The sequence below is a fragment of the Diabrotica virgifera genome, chromosome 3 (assembly GCF_917563875.1).
Source record: "Diabrotica virgifera virgifera chromosome 3, PGI_DIABVI_V3a".
Taxonomy (NCBI): Eukaryota; Metazoa; Arthropoda; class Insecta; order Coleoptera; family Chrysomelidae; genus Diabrotica; species Diabrotica virgifera.
In genome coordinates, this window is record NC_065445.1 from 150062792 (window position 1) to 150081226 (window position 18435).

Below are 18435 nucleotides of genomic sequence, written 5' to 3' on the forward strand. Positions count from 1 at the left end.
GAATTGGTTTGGACATATAACTAGGATGAACGAGAACAGACTAGTAAAGAAGGTGACAGATGCCAAAAGACAGGGGAAAAGAAGAAGGGGCAGACCTAGAAAGGGGTGGATGGAGCAAATCGAGGAAATCGGGACAAAGAGAGGGAAAACAGTGCAACAGATGAAGGAAATGGCAGGAGACCGGAAGGCGTGGAAGAAATGGGTAAAAGATGGATAGGTGATACCAAAGTCCGACGCTCTTATAGGGCATAAGGACAACGAGAAGAAGAAGAAGAGATTACTCGTCAGCACCGGCTATTGACACGTCCGCTTAGCACGAGAACTAAAACTAGACTGAGATTCATTATTGGATTATTCAATGTGTGGTATGTGGCTAATAAGTTGTTGTTTTGGTCCAGTACTATTGAATCATGATACAATAAATTTAGGTTAGGTTAGGTTTCATTATATCATGTATTGAATCATTTGACACCCTTCCTGTTTTCTTCAAACTTTTCTTTGAATGCTTTTGTCGCATCATTTCAATATTTCACTTTGTTGTGTTACTATGTCTTCATATTCGTCTCTTCTCTACTTTTGTTGGGTTTTTGAGTTTTCTGGTTGCTGTAGATTAAATACTGATAATATCATTTTAACACGTTGATTGACAGTGCGTAAAATGTATAAGCAAGTGTTGTGATACTATATTATGTCTTTTGCAAAGTAGAATAGGGAAATTGCTGAATTTCTTTTAGTGCTTGTAGTTTATGGAAACAATGAGTTTTTTAACATCTTTTGTAAACTTGTGGACGACGAACACGGACGTCGTGTCACATAGGGCTTTTCATCGATTGCCATTCGTTTCGAGCTTCTGTCATTGTATAATCTGTGTATACGAATATTACAGTGCGTCCATAAAGTAACGCATAAATTCGTTATTTCGTAAACCAGCGACTTAAAGGAAAAATCCCGAAACACATCGATTTTTATTTTTAAATTACGATTTTTCAGAATATATATTATACTAGTGACGTCATCCGTCTGGGCGTGATGATGTATTCGATGATTTTTTAAATGAGAATAGGGGTCATGAGTAGTGGGCAAATGAGAGTTCTGGCCGCACAACCCCCACCCCTTTTTGTACCCCCCACTCCTACCCTGTATACCCCCCACCCCCAATTATACAGGTGGGGGGTATACAGGGTAGGAGTGGGGGGTACAAAATGGGGTGGGGGTTGTGCGGCCAGAACTCTCATTCCACCATTTTATACCCCCCACCACATTATACCCCACCACTTTTTACCTCCCACCACTTCATACCTCCCACCATTTTGTATACCTCACACCATTGACCAGGTCAACAACCGGTCAAGAAGTCAACGACCGATCAAGAAGTCAACGACCGGTCAAGAAGTTAACAAACGGTTAAGAAGTCAACGACCGGTCAACAACTATTGAGGAATGAAGGGTGGGGAAGGTAAAATATATTAAATAAACAAGAATTAGTAACAACTTTATTTTTATGTAATACATTTATGACATTGATATTTGTATGGTAGGTAATTGCTAAATAATGAAGTAGAACAGTGTTCCCAGCAAGGTAGTTTCATTTGGATAGCTTCATTTTCACGAATATGTGGTGGAAGTTCATCCCACTTATCTAACAAATCAAACCCATCTACGTGATCCAGAAGGTACCACGCTGGAAATCGCTCCATCTCTTGTTTGTTAAATAAACAAAAATCTTTACGACGAAGGTAATGATCCGTTATCACTTGCTCTAATAAAGGATTATGTTCAACTAGATTTAAAATACAAATATAGCAGTCACTTATAGAAGGAGGATACATCACCCCATCACAGGTGGAAGGCCAATGGTGATAACAGCGAGTAATTTTCTGTCGAATATGCGGATCATTTTTCACTTCATCTGGTAGTTTATGTTCAATTTCTCGTAAATCAGATGTTTTCATATACTGAAGATATTGTAAAGGAAAATCACGTAATTCTTCAGAAGAAAATGCACTCAACGGAATAGCAGGAAAGTGTTTACTGTAAGAACCCATGTCGGATACTAAATGTTTGATTAGATGTAAAATAAATAGCCAACACAAGAATAACTGGTTATACCTCACACTCTCAGATACCTCCCATCTCGCAGACACCCCCCCTCACAGATACCTCCCACCCACAAATACCTCCCATCCCCCCCCCCGCTTACAGATACCTCCCACTTTCAGACATCTTCTACTTATTAACTAGACGGACGTAGAGAATCAAAGGTTAGCTAACCTGTCTATCGAGTGAGTAAACATGTCTCAATATAACTTTAGTGGTAACACACCCGTTCAAAAATATGTTGTGGAGAATAAAAAAGATGTAATAATAGCAGAAAGAAGCTTTCAGTTAAATAGATCAAAATGTAAATTTGTATCTATTGGGTTAAAGTATGGTGCGGAGTGTATACCAGTGATAACTCTATGCGGTAATCAAGGGCAACGGGTGATATTCACGGAAGAAGATTGGAAAGATTTACTATACTACCAAGGAGTAATTACAAATTATCTGTATACAGTGGGAGATAGTGTGTCTATAGATAGAAAAAACTATAGTGTAGAATTTGAAAAGGTGCAGGAAGCTAAAGTAATAAAAATATCTCAAACTAACTCCTATATATATTTGGGGTACGAAAGCATTTGTAAATTATGGGAAGTGTTACCGCTTATACAACATCATATTAACCATTTAAAACAAGGAAGTTTCGATGAATATTTGAAGAGTCTATATCAGCGATTACGAAACAACACAGGTAATTTTTATGAAAACGTGTTAAGAAGTGTCGACGCAAGCACCCACATTCGCTTTGAAGATTTAAGTAATATTTTGGAATTAGTGTATGTGTATCCAGAAGTTCTAAAAGATGTCTACACAAACTGGGAAAAGAGTAACTTTTAATGAATATCTTAACAAAACACATGTTCTACGAGTTTGGAAATATGCACATCATCAAGCACGGCAAAGGTATTGGGAAATGTTTGTAATAGATACAATCAGGTTTAAAAAAAGAATTGAAAAAACTTCAAAAATAATATCCCCGATTTTAAGTTTAAATCATAGAATGTATGTATACAATAACAGGTTTAAATAAATATTAAAACATAAAAGTCTTTTATTTATAAAATTTATTAAATACAAAATGTTTAACATATCTAATAATTACATTTACAAGTAGAAAAGTAACACAAATAACTAAATACCAGGATAAACAAATGTTTGATAAATATTCTCTTCCAACTTGAGTATCACCTGAACAGCTATATAGTTGACGCCATTCCGTTTCATCGTTTAAGTAATTTGGGAAGGGTAACCGTAGTTTGTACACTGTACTGTTACTTGGTATGTAAGCAAATCTAAGTTCCACCCCATTTAGCTTGTAGAGGCTCATGTTGACCCACTGTGAAGGCCAACTATCATTTTTTATACCATTTTTATCAAAACATATATGGATATCTTTCACAGCATAAGGTTGGTAAATATAAAGTACTCCCTGCACAACGGTATGTAAAATGAAAAGACCTGCTCCAGACATTATTTAAGCGTGAACTAAATCCGTTTAGTTACGTTTTCTATATTTATACGACATTATTTTTACTAATCCAAGAGTTGTGACTTTTATCCATACCTAACCATTTAACATAAACTCGATTAGCTTTGCGTTGTAATATTTTTTCTACAAGATATACATCCGAATATTTAACTTTTTGAAGTTCTTCTGTGTAAAAAGCTCCCTTAATCTCCTCTTGTTTGGAATCCTCAAGTAAGTAGGTAGTCGGGTTGGTAAACTGTACTTTTTTAATCTTAAATATTTCAGTGGTCCAAGATGGTGTGTATGATTTAGCAAACGCGTGACGATATTTACTTATTCGAACATAATCCCCTTCTCGAAATTTGGGTTTACGTTTATCGACGGTTTTTAACCAGTTGTAAGCAGTTATATACTTCGCATTTCGATCATTAACTTTACTTGGAATTTCCCCCGTAGTTGAGTGTCTGGTGTTATTATACTGTTCAACGATAGACGGTAGTATTTTAACCCATTTATAAGAACCTTGCAGACTAAACTGTTTCCACAACTTCGACTTAAGAGTCCGTATCACACGTTCAGCAATACTTGCTTTTAAATTAGAATATGTGCTGTAATGATTTATACCATAGGATGACATCAGGTGTTTAAATTGTGAATTATAAAATTCTGTTCCATTATCTGTTTGTAAATGTTTAGGGGATTTAGACATTTGAGATAAAAATTTTTTCATACATTTGGTGACTTCAGCCCCTGTTTTTCTTTTAACTGGTGACGCCCAAACATATTTACTAAATGTATTTATAACGATAAGGATATAGTTATATCCATTGTTGTATTTAACAAAGGGTGACATAATAGCTAAATCTGCCTGACACAAATCATGCAAACCTTTAATTATAACATGTCTTCGTTTAAAGTTTTTTCTTGCAGGTTTATGCAGTTCTTTAACGACTTGTTCTTTAAGATTAGACATTTTTTTCCAGCGGGCACTGAAGGGTAATATGAACAAAAACGTTAGGGCTTTTATCAAGTTTAAACGAAAGTTTATCACCTTTTTTTATATGTAAACCAGGTAATTGACCGTATTTATACTGTGTAGAATTTATTAAAAGTAATCCATTAAAACTGTAATGCTGTATTGTTTCAATTATACCGTCCACAGTAAATATATATGACACACCCCCATTATCTAATACATAAAACTCCTTGCTCAAACTCGTTTTTTTCTCCCCACTTAAAGCTATAATACATTTACTGTGGTAAGAAGTTGGATCACAAATAAAATATAACGGGTTTGTAGAATTATCACAAGACTTTAAATCAGTTAGAAAGTGGCTCCCAAATTTATTAATAGGCATTATTATTGAATTATACCCCCTTCTCGAAGTTCCTCAATAATGGAAATGATTTCGTTACCGTGAGCGTTATTTCCTGAAGATTGTGATGCTGCAAGCAGTCCAAGTCTCTTTATGATTTCATTGTAATTGTCAAAGTATTTATACTCCGTCGGCTTCGTAGTTAACCGTTTCAATGTTAAAGCACCGCCTTTTTTACCGGTAAATTTTTTAGTGTGTTGTCTAGTTGTTACACCAAGACCTGAAGGTAGAGAACTCAACCTTTGTCGGGGAGGTTGCGGTCTAGTTTCTAACACTGGTTGTATGATAAAATTATACTTATCTTTTATTTTAGCCTCAATTCTTCTAATTGGTAATTCAGGGTTATTGTCTCTATGAAGAGCATTGGTCCTCCGTAAAATATCAACATATTCGTTAACATCTTCACGTTTAAAACTAATAGGGTTAGCCTTAAATAATAATTCATAGAGACCTGGAGTCCCTATATACTTAACACCGTTTATAATCATATCCGGTCCTTCAAACTCAATATTCGAATCACCAATTGAGAATTTTTCGTTTGCTAAATCGTGATACACTCCTAATGTATTATCAAATTCACCTTCCACATCTTCTATATTATTTTTAACGTACTGCCGAGGTAAAGGGTTAGTGAATACTTCATAATATTTCCTCATTACGTCAGGATTATTAACCATACTGTTAAACTCTAGTAGAGTTTCTTCATATAATCGATTGAAATCTTTACTACTATTTCCTACATGTTGTGATGTAAAGGTTGAATTTTCTGCACTATCTCCCCCATGACTTGTTTCGAATGTTTCTTCGATCGCGTTAGGCTGGATAATAGAGAGTTCCCCAAAGTTAGTATGTGTTTTAGATGAAGTAGAACCTTTATTTGGTGATGAAGTAGAATTTTTATTTGGTGATGGAGTAGAACCTTTAATTGGTGATGAAGCCGTAAGTTGATAATATTTTGTAAGATTCGGTGCGCTTAATCGACGAGAATTAGATACAGAAGATTCAAATTTAGGAGTGACAGGTTCTTGTTTTATATTACTTGTAGGTTCTAATTTTAATAACAACTCCTTAAGCGGTTTTGTTATGGGTTGATAATTTTTTTCTAGCTGACTTTGAGACTTGGTAATATCACTTTTTAAACTACGGTATTTACGTTTTAATGCCTGACGGGTTTTTAACAGCTGTTTAGCAATTCGAGTATCCATTTTTACTAACACTAACAAGGCGCACTTCTTCCTTTATATATGTACGAAAGTATCAAACCCTTTACGATATTTTCCTGAAGATAATAAACAATCCTTATCAATCACTACAAACCCATAGTTATCTTTCCAACAAAAAGAACTAAAATCTTTAAATTTTTGAAAACTCATATCAATATTAACATGGTCGTCATATATGTGTTTTAAATTCGTCATATCTTGTTGGAAAATCACTAAAAGATTGGCATTATCTCGCACCAACTGTTTCGGTACAGAGCTATAAGTTTGTGATAAGTAAAAACAATCGGTAAGTTTATGTCTACCAAAACAAAAATAACTTTGAATAAGTTTTTGATCGCAAGAAGCTACATCATCAAAGATTATTATTGAATAGTTTTTAACGTCTTCTGGAGTAGGTATGTTTGCGGAATCACTATATTCTTCATACCCAATTTCAGATATCGGTTTAATTAAATCACGTAGGTATACATATTTTGGTTGATGAAGTGATTTGGAATAAACATAAATGTTTTGAAATCTTAAACCATTAGGATGAACAATCAACGATAATAATGTATTTGTCTTACCACACCCACTCGGCCCTATAATAAGACAGCGTTTTGAATCACCGCCAAATAAACCCCCATGTTTTTTTATTTTATTATCCTGTACAACTACATCGTGGTTTGTAATAGGGAGAGAGAGTTGTTGTTTTTCGATCTTCATTATATCTGAGAATGATGTGGGTATATATAGGGTGGCAGATTATATATAAAAGGAAGTATAATGAGGCAAAAAAGGGTTAGTAGAGATCCAGCAGTAAAACGAAGAGGTCGCGGATTATTAAATTCTATCATTAATAAGCTACCAGTCGAGGTACACATCCCAGGTTATTCGTATTGTGGACCGGGGACTAAGCTAGAGAAAAGACTTACACGCGGTGATTCAGGAATAAATTTATTAGACGAAGCCTGCAAAGAACACGACATTACATATTCCCAACATAAAGAACTTGCTAAAAGACACGAAGCTGATAAAATACTAGAGAACAAAGCTTGGGATCGGGTAAAATCCAAAGACGCTACATTTGGTGAAAAAACAGCAGCTTGGTTAGTTACAACGGCGATGAAGGGTAAACGCAAATTAGGTATGGGTTTACGTAAAAGATTTAGGCGCAGGTTAAATAAAAAAGGCGGTTCCTTAAAAAGAAAAAAAATTAATTTAAAAAAACGTATTATTAAAACACCTAAAAAAGGAGGTTTTTTACCTTTACTATTACCGTTACTCGGGGCTTTAGGCGCTGTTGGGGGTGGGACAGCTTCAATTATGAAGGCCATTAACGACGCAAAAACCAACCGTGAACAAATTGTTGAACAAAAACGGCATAATCTTGCTATGGAAAAAGGAGGTAAAGGGTTATACTTAAAACCTACTAAAGGGTATGGAATGTATTTAAAACCATATTCAAAAAACTAATATTCCCCCATCATCCGTTAACAGATGTCGATATAAGAAAATATGTGAAAGTATTAAAAATCCCGCATTTTAGAGGTGTTTTCATGAGAGATACCTTACCAAATAAAATTCGAACAAATGAAAGCGGTATTATAAATATGGATTCAAATAGTGGAAAAGGTACGCACTGGACAGCTTATACAAAGGATAACAATAACATTATATATTTTGATTCTTATGGTGATTTGTCACCACCACGCGATGTAATCAAATACTTTAAAACTGGCGGTTCTGTGAACATAAATTATAATTATGAAAGGTTGCAACATAATTCATACAACTGCGGTCAATACGCATTACAATTTCTATATAACCACTATAAGTAGGTCCTGTGGGTCAGTATAAACAATACAAGCCTCTAGAAAATATGTCATACAACTTTACCCTGACCGGGAAGTCTTCCACGTTAAGTTATAATTTTAATCCACCCATCTACTTGGATGAAAGTCTTGATTATGAAGTTGGTTTAACAAACTTTTATTCTTTTAACTCCATACCCAACATTGACGAATCTAATAATGTATTTCTCTTTGGTTGCCGTAATTTTACTTATACAACTCATATTCCCTTGGGCTCATATGAATTAGAAGATATAATTCAGCTTTTAAGAAAGTTGATGAAAGAACGAGATAAAACTGCTTATATAAATATCACCCCAGATAAAAACACATCTAAAGTATCTATTGAAAGTAATTGTGCACTATATTTCACTACTGAAAACTCTATAGGTAAAATTTTCGGATTCAAGAAAAGGGAACTGGAAGCAAATAAAACACATGTTTCTGATGAACCAGTAAATATTTCAGTGACGAATGCAATCTGTGTGGACTGCAATATCGCTTCAGGCTCGTATTTAAATGGGAACCCAGTTCATATAATCCACCAGTTTTTCCCTACCGTACCGAGTGGGTATAAAATAGTTGAGTCACCTCAAAATATTTTATATTACCCCATCAGCGTTAAGACGATCAACAACATTAGTATAAAAATTGTTGATCAAAACGGTAAATTACTTAATTTTCGTCAAGAAGAGATTACTATAAATTTACATTTACGACAGCGATTATAATGGTTTTAAACTTTTCTTACCAACAACCACATTACATAAAAAACTATAAAAGAGACAACCGAAAGCAAAAATCTAACAGTTTCAAAAAAACAGTTGCAATATTAACACCATCTAATCGATTATTATTAAAAAAGCTTGGCTTCAAAGTTTTAGTGTGATGGAAGTGTTACATGTAACTGGGCAACCTTATAATGACACGACTATACAAGAATACCAATTTCACACCTATTCACCATATATTCCCGGAAAATTGAACTATAACGATGAAATACGAATTCCCATTCAAGATCTAGACGCGTACACGTTACCTTCGACATCATATCTCGACATAGAGGGGAAGCTACTCACACACGATGATAAGGAACCAACAAAACTGAAATTTATAAATAACGCTATTTCATTTTTATTTCGCGAGCTTCGGTATGAATTAAATGGAGTTATTATAGATTCTGTTCGAGAGGTTGGACTGGTATCAACGATTAAAAACTATCTAAGTCTCAACGAAAACGAAAGTATTCTATTCCAAAATGCTGGATGGTTTCCAAAATCAGGAAATGAAAAAATAATAGTGGACGCCCATGGTAACTTTAACGTTTGCATACCATTACGATTATTATCAGGTTTCTTTGAAGACTTCAGACGAATTATAATGAATTGTAAGCAGGAGCTTATTTTAATACGATCAAACGATGATGTCGATGCGGTTGTGAGTATTGACGAAACCGAACGTCCTAAAGTCGAAATTACAAAATTACAGTGGAATGTAGCTCATGTTAGCCCAAGCATGCGTGAACAACTACGATTAAATAGTATAGCTCATAAAAATATTGAGCTACCAATTAAATTTCGTTCGTGGCAAATGATTGAATACCCATCATTAAATAATGCGACACGGCATACGTGGGCGGTAAAAACCAGTACTAACATTGAAACACCGAGACATCATTATCGCATTTCAGAAAGGGAGAAAATCAAAGATTACTAAAGATATGAGCAAATTTGATCATAACGACCTTAAAAATATAAAGGTATTTTTGAATTCTGAACGATATCCTTATAATGATTTACAAATAGATTTTGACACTAACAAATTTGCTCAAATTTATGAGATGTTTGGAAGTTTTCAGACAAGTTATTATAATTTAAACTTAAACCAACCGATATTTAGCCCGCAAGATTTTAAAACTAAAACACCGCTAATACATATAGATTGTTCTAGACAGAAAGAAGTGATCCAAAATGGGTCTGTCGTTCTCCGTATCGAATTTGAAACAAATACACCTTCAACAACTGATGTATCTGCTTATTGTTTAATTTTACATGAGAATGAATTTACATACAATCCACTAACAAAAATAGTAAAGCAGTATTAATACACAGGTGTTGGAATTGTATATTATTTGATAGTAACAATTATAAATGTTAGTTTACGATGTATCGCTCACATGCAAACACGTTAAATAACTTCACAGACCATTTAAAAGAACTTAAAAAACAAATTCAACAGTACGAAACCCTAAAACACGTTATTCGAAAATTTAAACAATTGAAAATATGAAACTTGTTATTGACATTCAAGGTTTTAAAATCGAGAATAATAAGTTTATTTGTAAAGAATTAGCGTGTTATTCAGGAGATAAAGTTATGGTATATATATTTAAGCCTCCTTTTCCATTACGAATGTTACCTCCCAATTTAATTCAGCAGGTGTCATGGTTAAGTAAACACCATCACTGCATTTCTTGGAATGAAGGTTATACCCCATTGTATGAGTTTAAAAAAATTATAAGGAAAATAACAGAGAAAGCTGAAATAGTCTATGTAAAAGGGTTGGAAAAAGCGAATTACATAAGAAAATATTCTACTACACCTGTAGTCGAAGTAGGTGAATTTCCACCACTACCAGTATCGGAAGCAAAATGTTTTTACCACTCTGAAAAAAATGTATATGTGCTCTTTCAAATGTATTTTTTATATATGATAATTTTGTAATGGAGTAAATTTTAATAAAAAAATTATATTTTATACTTTTTTATTTTTAAACTCAAACTACAATAATAAATTCTATCTATAGTCCACTTGTACAGCCAAGCAACCTTCACACTCGTAGGAATGTTGACACCACGTACGCATGAATCATGGAATCCTTGGTAGTACCAGGTGTTCCATGAGCTTAACAGTTCACAGGATTTTACCAAAACAACCTTCACATCTGCAAGGATGTTGATACCGCGCACCCTCCAATCGTTTTAGAATCCTTGGTGGTAGCAGGTCTTCTATAGGCTTAAGACGCTCCAATTGTTGGTATTGAACAAGTTTTGGGAAAAAGTCATCAAAAGTTGATGTCTTTTTTAGGAATTGTTCCACCCAAAACCAAACTTCGGAAAGTTCAAAAATTCTTTGCAAAGCTGTGTCTAATAGATAACGCATTGTCGGGTATGTGTTAACGTACACACGCAATTTTATCCTTAGACACACATCATCAAACATGTTGTGTTGTCCGAGTTCACAAAGTACCTCTACCCAACAGTTTACACAAATTTTATTTAATTTTTTTTTGTTGGTGTAATATCCAATAGATGTTAAGTTAGGTATCGATGTTTCACTGGTAACTAATTTATTCACTTTATCCATAATAAGTTCAACACTTTCTTGATGCATGGTTATAGTTATTTTTACTCATAAACTGATTTTATGATTACATCAATAACGTTATATACCATCGATTCCCACTCCACCGCATCAAAACAGGTTTTAAAACTTGTATCGCTAACTACAAATTTTAGAGGTGAACCAGTTTTCTTAGCAAAGTTAGAGGTTAACCAACTTTCTTTGTTCCCAATGTAAATTTAAATCTAATAAGTAGTACAAAAATATTTTATAATTTATTACAAATTGTATATAAAACAGTTAGAATTACAATTACAGTTAAAAAACAATCATAAATTTTAAAGTTTTCAAGTTTCGGTTTTGATTTAACCAACATATTCGGTTTATCATCAGGTTCAAATGTTTTAGATTTCATTAGTCTTGCAAACAGACATGTTGAATACTTTATGTGTTCATCAATAGGTATATCGTATGATTCCCATTTGTGTATTTCGATTTTACAGTAGAAACAGCAAACTACATCAGCAACCCCTGTATGGTAGAACCCAGCTTTGCTTAACAACACGGGGTCGACTAGACCTCTCCAATATTGAAATGATAGTAAACGATTCTCAAACGAACGCATACTACCAAAGTTACCATCGTCAAGACACATGTTTGACTAAAAAAGTTATACAGGGATATAATTTATATAATGTAAAATTAGAATGGAGGGGGGTATAAACCCATATATTTTTAAACTCACCACATTAATAACACTAATTACGCTATAAAACAGAAAAAGTTAATAATATTAATAAAGAGTAAAAACCAACAATAAAATATAAAACCTTGACCGCTTATTTAACCTTTTATTATCTAACTATCCGTAACCGGATATTCACCTTTCTTTACCGTCTACCTACCAACCTCCCGTATTATCAAAAAGTAAAAAACCAACAATAAGAGATAAGACCAATAAAACTTTGACTGCTTTTTTAACTTTTTGTTACCTAACTACCCGTGACCGGATATTCACCTTTCTTTGCCATCTACCTACCCACCTCCCACCCTCATTGTTCGGTCTGGTAGTGGAGAGTGGTACCTGCCACAGAAATCGAAAATAGTCACACTCAAGAGTTTGAGAGGTATAGTGATCTGTCCGTGACCGGATAATCATTTTTTATCCACCTACCCAACTTCCACCCTTATTAGTCTGGTGGTGGGGGTGCTACCTGTGATAGAAATCGAGAGATAGAAGAGTACGAGAGGTGTAGCGATTACGGGAATCTATTCTCCATCAAACATGTTAGTAAATGTTAATAGTGACGTATGTGATTCTAGCACGGACTGGGTGGTAAGTAGCGGCACTATTGATCCCGGCCCATGCGATTCTACAACAAACCTGCTGCGATCTGCATGCAGCCTCTCAACAATCCGGGAGGACTCTTCTTCAGAGGATGACGGGGTGGAGGATGAAATAGATGAAGAAGATAACGTTGATGATAATATGGCTATAGAAAACGGGCGTGTGTGTGAGATAGAAGAAATCTGTTGGGAACCTATGATTGTACCACCCGATCTTGTCGATGTAATCATAGAACTTTAAGTAAATGTTGGAATTAATTGTTATAATAATTTGTAACATGTTAAATTATAATTTACTTTGTATACTTATATACCATCTGAAAATATAATTGATAATAAATTATTTACAAACTTATTTCCACCCTTTTGTTACAACCTGCAAACCACAATTTTTACTGTTTTTTCATTTAAAACAAGATTTAATACAACTTTAAATAAATGTTTAAATTATATGTTATACTGCAACCTGCTAAGTTATATTTTACTACCCAAACATAAAATTAATACTAAACTGTTTGATAATAAAAAGCTTATTTTTTACTCTTTATGTTGAAAGCGGTTAAGATGGATACCAAAATTATAATTTTTTGCTTTTTATTTAAAACTACTTTTAAAGCGATCGAATTATGGTGTAAATGACGATATAAGTCTTACTAAGATGGAGAGAAGAAATTTTATAAAAATTAGACTGGACGAACTATAGAACTTGGTTCACAAAAAGTTGATTCAAAATGATAATAAAGTTATGCTAGAATAATTATGAACTTGATAGGTATAAAAGCTTGATTTAAAATAATATTTTAACTTTTTAAAGTAAATTTGTTTCTTACCCCCTTTGTCATAAATATTATTTTATAAAAATTAAATACTTCTCTAAGTTTAAAGTAAGAAAAACTCATGTATATTGTTAAATACGTTTTTATTAGAAAATAAATAAATAAACATAAATATAAAATTTAATATATACACTTAAAAATTAATTAATACTAACTAAAAATAAACATAAATACAAACTATGATTCAATATATACACTTTTAAAAATCATGCATACTAACTATACAGGGTTGCAGGGGGCCGCCTACGGGGTAGAATCTGTAACAAAGAAATAACAACATTATAGAAAACAGTATAAGACACTATAAACACTATAGAAGAACAAATTAAAATTCTGTAATATATGATTTGTAAAAATCCGTAAAAAACTGTTTTGTTATGCTAGTAAAAAGTAAAAGTTAGATACGTAAAAAGTTGTATTAATATACAAATAGCATTAATAGAAGAACGAAATAAAATTCCGTAATAGAGAATTTGTAAAAATTCGTGAAAAACTGTTTTATTATGCTCGTAAAAAGTAAAGTTAGATTAGATAAAAAATTGTATAAAAACTCACACAATATATACCGCTTTATGCACCCTCATCCGTCATTCCGCATCTCCGGATATCACCAGCGGCATTTTTGCTGAATAAGTCTGTAACAAACGAAAAACATAATCAGTATTGTAATTGTCATTATTTTAGTAAGTAATTTTAACAAGTTGGTAAAAAAATAATTACTTAAGTTAATAATTAATAAATAGTTAGTAATTTTACCAATTTTGGTGAAATTGGTAAAAAACAAAAAATTACCTACTAAAATCACTAGCTAGTTGTGTCTAGTTTAGCGAACCGACTATAAAATTGTTATGATATATTATAATCAAAAATTCTTACCTCGAGAATCTGATTTTACAGCATTCGCTAGGAGAGTTTTTGTGTTGTTAAGATCAACGATTAGGCGAGTTTTTTCCAAATGAAATGCCTCCATCATTTTCTTAGCATACGAAAATATATTCTGGACAGCTTCCTCAAGTAAATCGCTATCCTTGGTATTTTCGTCCAACCTATTCTTGAGGCGGTCCCGATGGCGTTCTAGAGCCGCCACTAACCCTCCTTTGAAATCGTCACAAAACGCGATGTGGTGGGCTTCATCGCTATTTGTGATTTGTAGAACATCCGCCACTACAGTATTGAGTGACGGCTGTGACTCCGAGATTATTTTTTTTTCTAAAACTTTTACCTCTGTCATGGGTTTCTCAATTTCTTCCCATTTATAATCAGCGATATTTAATATTTCATCCTCGACAGAGGGTTTGGAGTAAGTTAGCACAGGTGTACCGTCTTCGGGCTCGGAGATATCCTCGATAACAGGTACGTAGTCACTTGAAGTGCTTGGGGGAGCGTGCACCTCCGCCGCTACAGTAATAGTTTGGGGAGTCACCACCACTTTATTTTTCTTAACTTTTAAAATTAAGCGCTCCCTTTCTATAGTTTTTGGGGTTAGTGTTTCACACCCCACATATATGATACTGTCTTCTGACGACGCTCTCTTCTCTCTCCCACTCACTTCCGGCACCGCTGGAGAGATGACCGACGGAACGACATCAAACAATTCACACCGTTTTTTTTTCTCGGTACCGGTGACTCTTCACGCGACTCTTCACAAATTACACGCTTTGCGGCGATTACACACTTTTCATGACAATCTAAATCCATTTCAGGATCGGAAGCGGTTGAAAAACAAGACTTAAATAATTGAGCGAACATCTTAAACTGAAATTTATAAGAGAACTCAACCCAACGAAGTGGTAGGGTAGATTCTTAAGCCCGTCCTGAAACCAGTTCTGAAACAAAGAAAGGTGGATGCCCTCCTGAAACCAGTTCTCTAACAAAAAACTTTTTTTTTTTTTTCAATTTTTTTTTTTTTCAATTTTTTTTTTTTTTTTTCAATTTTTTTTTTTTTTGTTTTTTTTTTTTTTCATTTTTTATATTTTTTTATTTTTGAGGTTTTTTTATTTTTGATCCTACCACCACCTTCCAACCACTCTAATGAAAGGTCTTGACGGTTGGAGTACAAAACTATCGTTATTTTTTAGAAAAAATCATGCATAGCAGGATAAAGCGGTAAAAACTGTTTTTTTCATCCTACTTACACATTTCAACCACTCTAATGAAAGGTCTTGACGTCTAGAGTGTAAAGCTATCATTATTTTTAGAAAAAAAATCAAGCATAGCGCGATAAAGCGGTAAAACCTGTTTTTTCATCTTACTACCACATTCCAACCACACTAATGAAAGGTCTTGACGTCTAGAATGTGAAGCTATCATTAATTTTTAGAAAAAATCACACATATCGCGATAAAGCGGTAAAAACTGTTTCATCCTACCTCATAGTCAGTATATACTAATCAGTATATAAATACTAATCTGTTATTACTTGAAAATAACGAGGATATCCAGTTTAAAACTGGTATCCAACTGGTATTTCCAAAACTGGTATCACCAGTTTAAAACTGGTATTTCCAGTTCAAAACCGGTATTCGAAAACCGGTTTATATTTATACATCACACTTCTTTTGTCGTTGTTTATTTTTGCGTCATACGTCCACCACCTTTCAGTCAAGAAACATGCAGTGCGACTCCTGTTTAAAAGTTTTATCCAGCAGAAGCAGTGTAACTCGACATAAACGGGAAAGTTGTCCACAACGGTTTAATAATAAAGTGAAAAAGGCAAAACTGTCAGGTGTTGATACATCAGCTAATATAAACTATTCGGCTACTGCAGAAGCAACTTCCCGTCCTACCGCAGAAGCATCTAATGCCCGTTTAGTTACAACTAGATCCAATATTATAGAATGTCAAGATTGTTATAAAAAAATTTGTGGAAGAGGGCTAACAGGGCATTTACGTAGTAATTCACACAAAAGTGTTATTAATTATCTAGACAGTGGGGTTGAGAAACTATCAAGTTCGTTTAAAAATCGTATTAGTAGTTACCGTCTAACTAGCAGCAAACATCACACTGACCACATGGAATTTTTTAATGAAATTGAGGGTAACGTTTTGAGCCTTCTACATAACTATTTACACGAATTTAAAGTGATAAAAGTTAATGTCGAACTTTACTCTATGTATACAATACCTAAAAAAGATACTTATGATTTAAAATCATTTAATACTCAAAATCAAATTATTACTATTTCTACTAATCTGAAACAAGCATATCAAGATTTTATTAGTGAAATATTACCCAAGGTTTCGGAAATACAAGAAAAGGATTCTGGATGGAGTCTTTTACAAATCCAATCATTAGAAGTTAATATCAATAAGTACAACCCTCTACGATCTTCTTCATATATCAGGTTGCCACGACAAATCGAGGTGAAAAAAGCGGTTATTAATATAATGAATAAAGATGAAGCATGTTTTGGTTGGGCGGTAAACGCATCCATTTTTAACCCGACAGGTAAATCCAATCTTACTACTTCTTATCCGCATTATACTAGTCTCTTACAGTTCCATAATATAGAATTCCCTATGAAATTGTCAGATATACCAAAATTTGAATTACTAAATAATATTTCAATTAACGTTTTTGGGGTCGGTGAATGTTTTAAAAATAATGTTACACAATTGGAAATCGTTGGACCACTATATCATACAAAATCTAAAAAATCTACACATGTTAATTTATTACTTATTTTTGATGATAACGGGAATAGTCATTATTGTTATATTAAAAATTTATCGCGGTTAATATCAAGTCAAAAATCACATCATAATGGTCAGACTTTTCTATGTAATGGTTGTTTACAATTTTTCTCATCCTTGGAACGTCTTCACAAACATGAAGACAATGATTGTAACTTTGTATATACTAAGCTTCCAACTACAGACATGATTCTCAATAAATTTGGGCATCTACAAAAAGAAAATATCTTACAGTTTTCCAACTTTCATAAACAAATGCAAGTTCCGTTTGTTATATACGCTGATTTTGAAAGTATACTACAACCGATACAACATGTGACACCTTCTGATAATTCCTCATTCACTGTTAAAACCTACCAGCACACACCATATTCATTCGGTTTTTATATTAAATGTTATTTTGATGATAGCTTATCACAACTTATTATTTACCGCGGTGATAATGTGGCTGAAACATTTATTCAAAAACTAGAAAAAGAAGTTTACACGATTTATCATAAATACCTTAAACATATTAAACCTATGAAAAAACTCACAACGGAAGAGGAATTACAATTTTTTGAAAGTAAGTGCTGTCACATTTGTGATAAACCATTCGATATTAACGAAATGAAGGTTAGAGATCATTCACATTTAACGGGGTTGTTTTCGGGAGCAGCTCATAACGCTTGTAATTTAAATTACAAATTACCGAAGTTTATCCCCGTTTTTATGCATAATTTAACCAATTACGATGCACATCTTTTTATAACAAAATTAGCTCAAAATAACGAAAAAATTGATGTTATTGCACAAACTAAAGAAAAATATATATCATTTACCAAATTACTTTTAGTTGATCGCGGTCTAGAACAAAATACATATTTAAAATTAAGGTTTGTAGATTCTTTCAGATTTTTACCTCATTCACTAGATAATTTAAGTAAAACTCTTGACGGTGATCAATGTCTAGAGTTACGAAAATATTGTCGGTCAAATGAAGAGTTCGGATTGTTACGACAGAAAGGCGTTTTCCCTTATTCATACTTGGATAACTTTTCAAAACTTAATGAGATATCTTTACCTGCACAAGAACAATTTTTCGATGTTTTAAAAGGTGAAGGTATTTCCAATGAAAAATATTTACGAGCTAAGCAAGTTTGGGGAGTTTTTGATTGTAAAAATTTAGGGGAGTACTCTGATGTTTATTTAAAGTCGGATGTTTTATTATTAGCTGACGTTT

At 33.4% G+C, this 18435-nt stretch overlaps 2 protein-coding genes across 2 annotated transcripts in view; one reads left to right on the forward strand and one right to left on the reverse strand.

Moving 5' to 3' along the window:
- The window catches only part of LOC126882098 (Golgi apparatus protein 1), a 155795-nt gene that overhangs the window by 69280 nt on the left and 68080 nt on the right, over positions 1-18435 (forward strand). The gene's annotated exons all lie outside the window — the stretch shown is intronic.
- Positions 13671-15377, reverse strand: LOC126882099 (uncharacterized). Its single transcript, XM_050646948.1, has 3 exons — positions 14397-15377; positions 14076-14155; positions 13671-13777 (listed from the first exon to the last, which is right to left on the reverse strand). The coding sequence occupies exons 1-2, from the start codon at positions 14749-14751 to the stop codon at positions 14091-14093; spliced, it is 420 nt and encodes a 139-aa protein (XP_050502905.1). The 5' UTR covers positions 14752-15377; the 3' UTR covers positions 13671-13777; positions 14076-14090.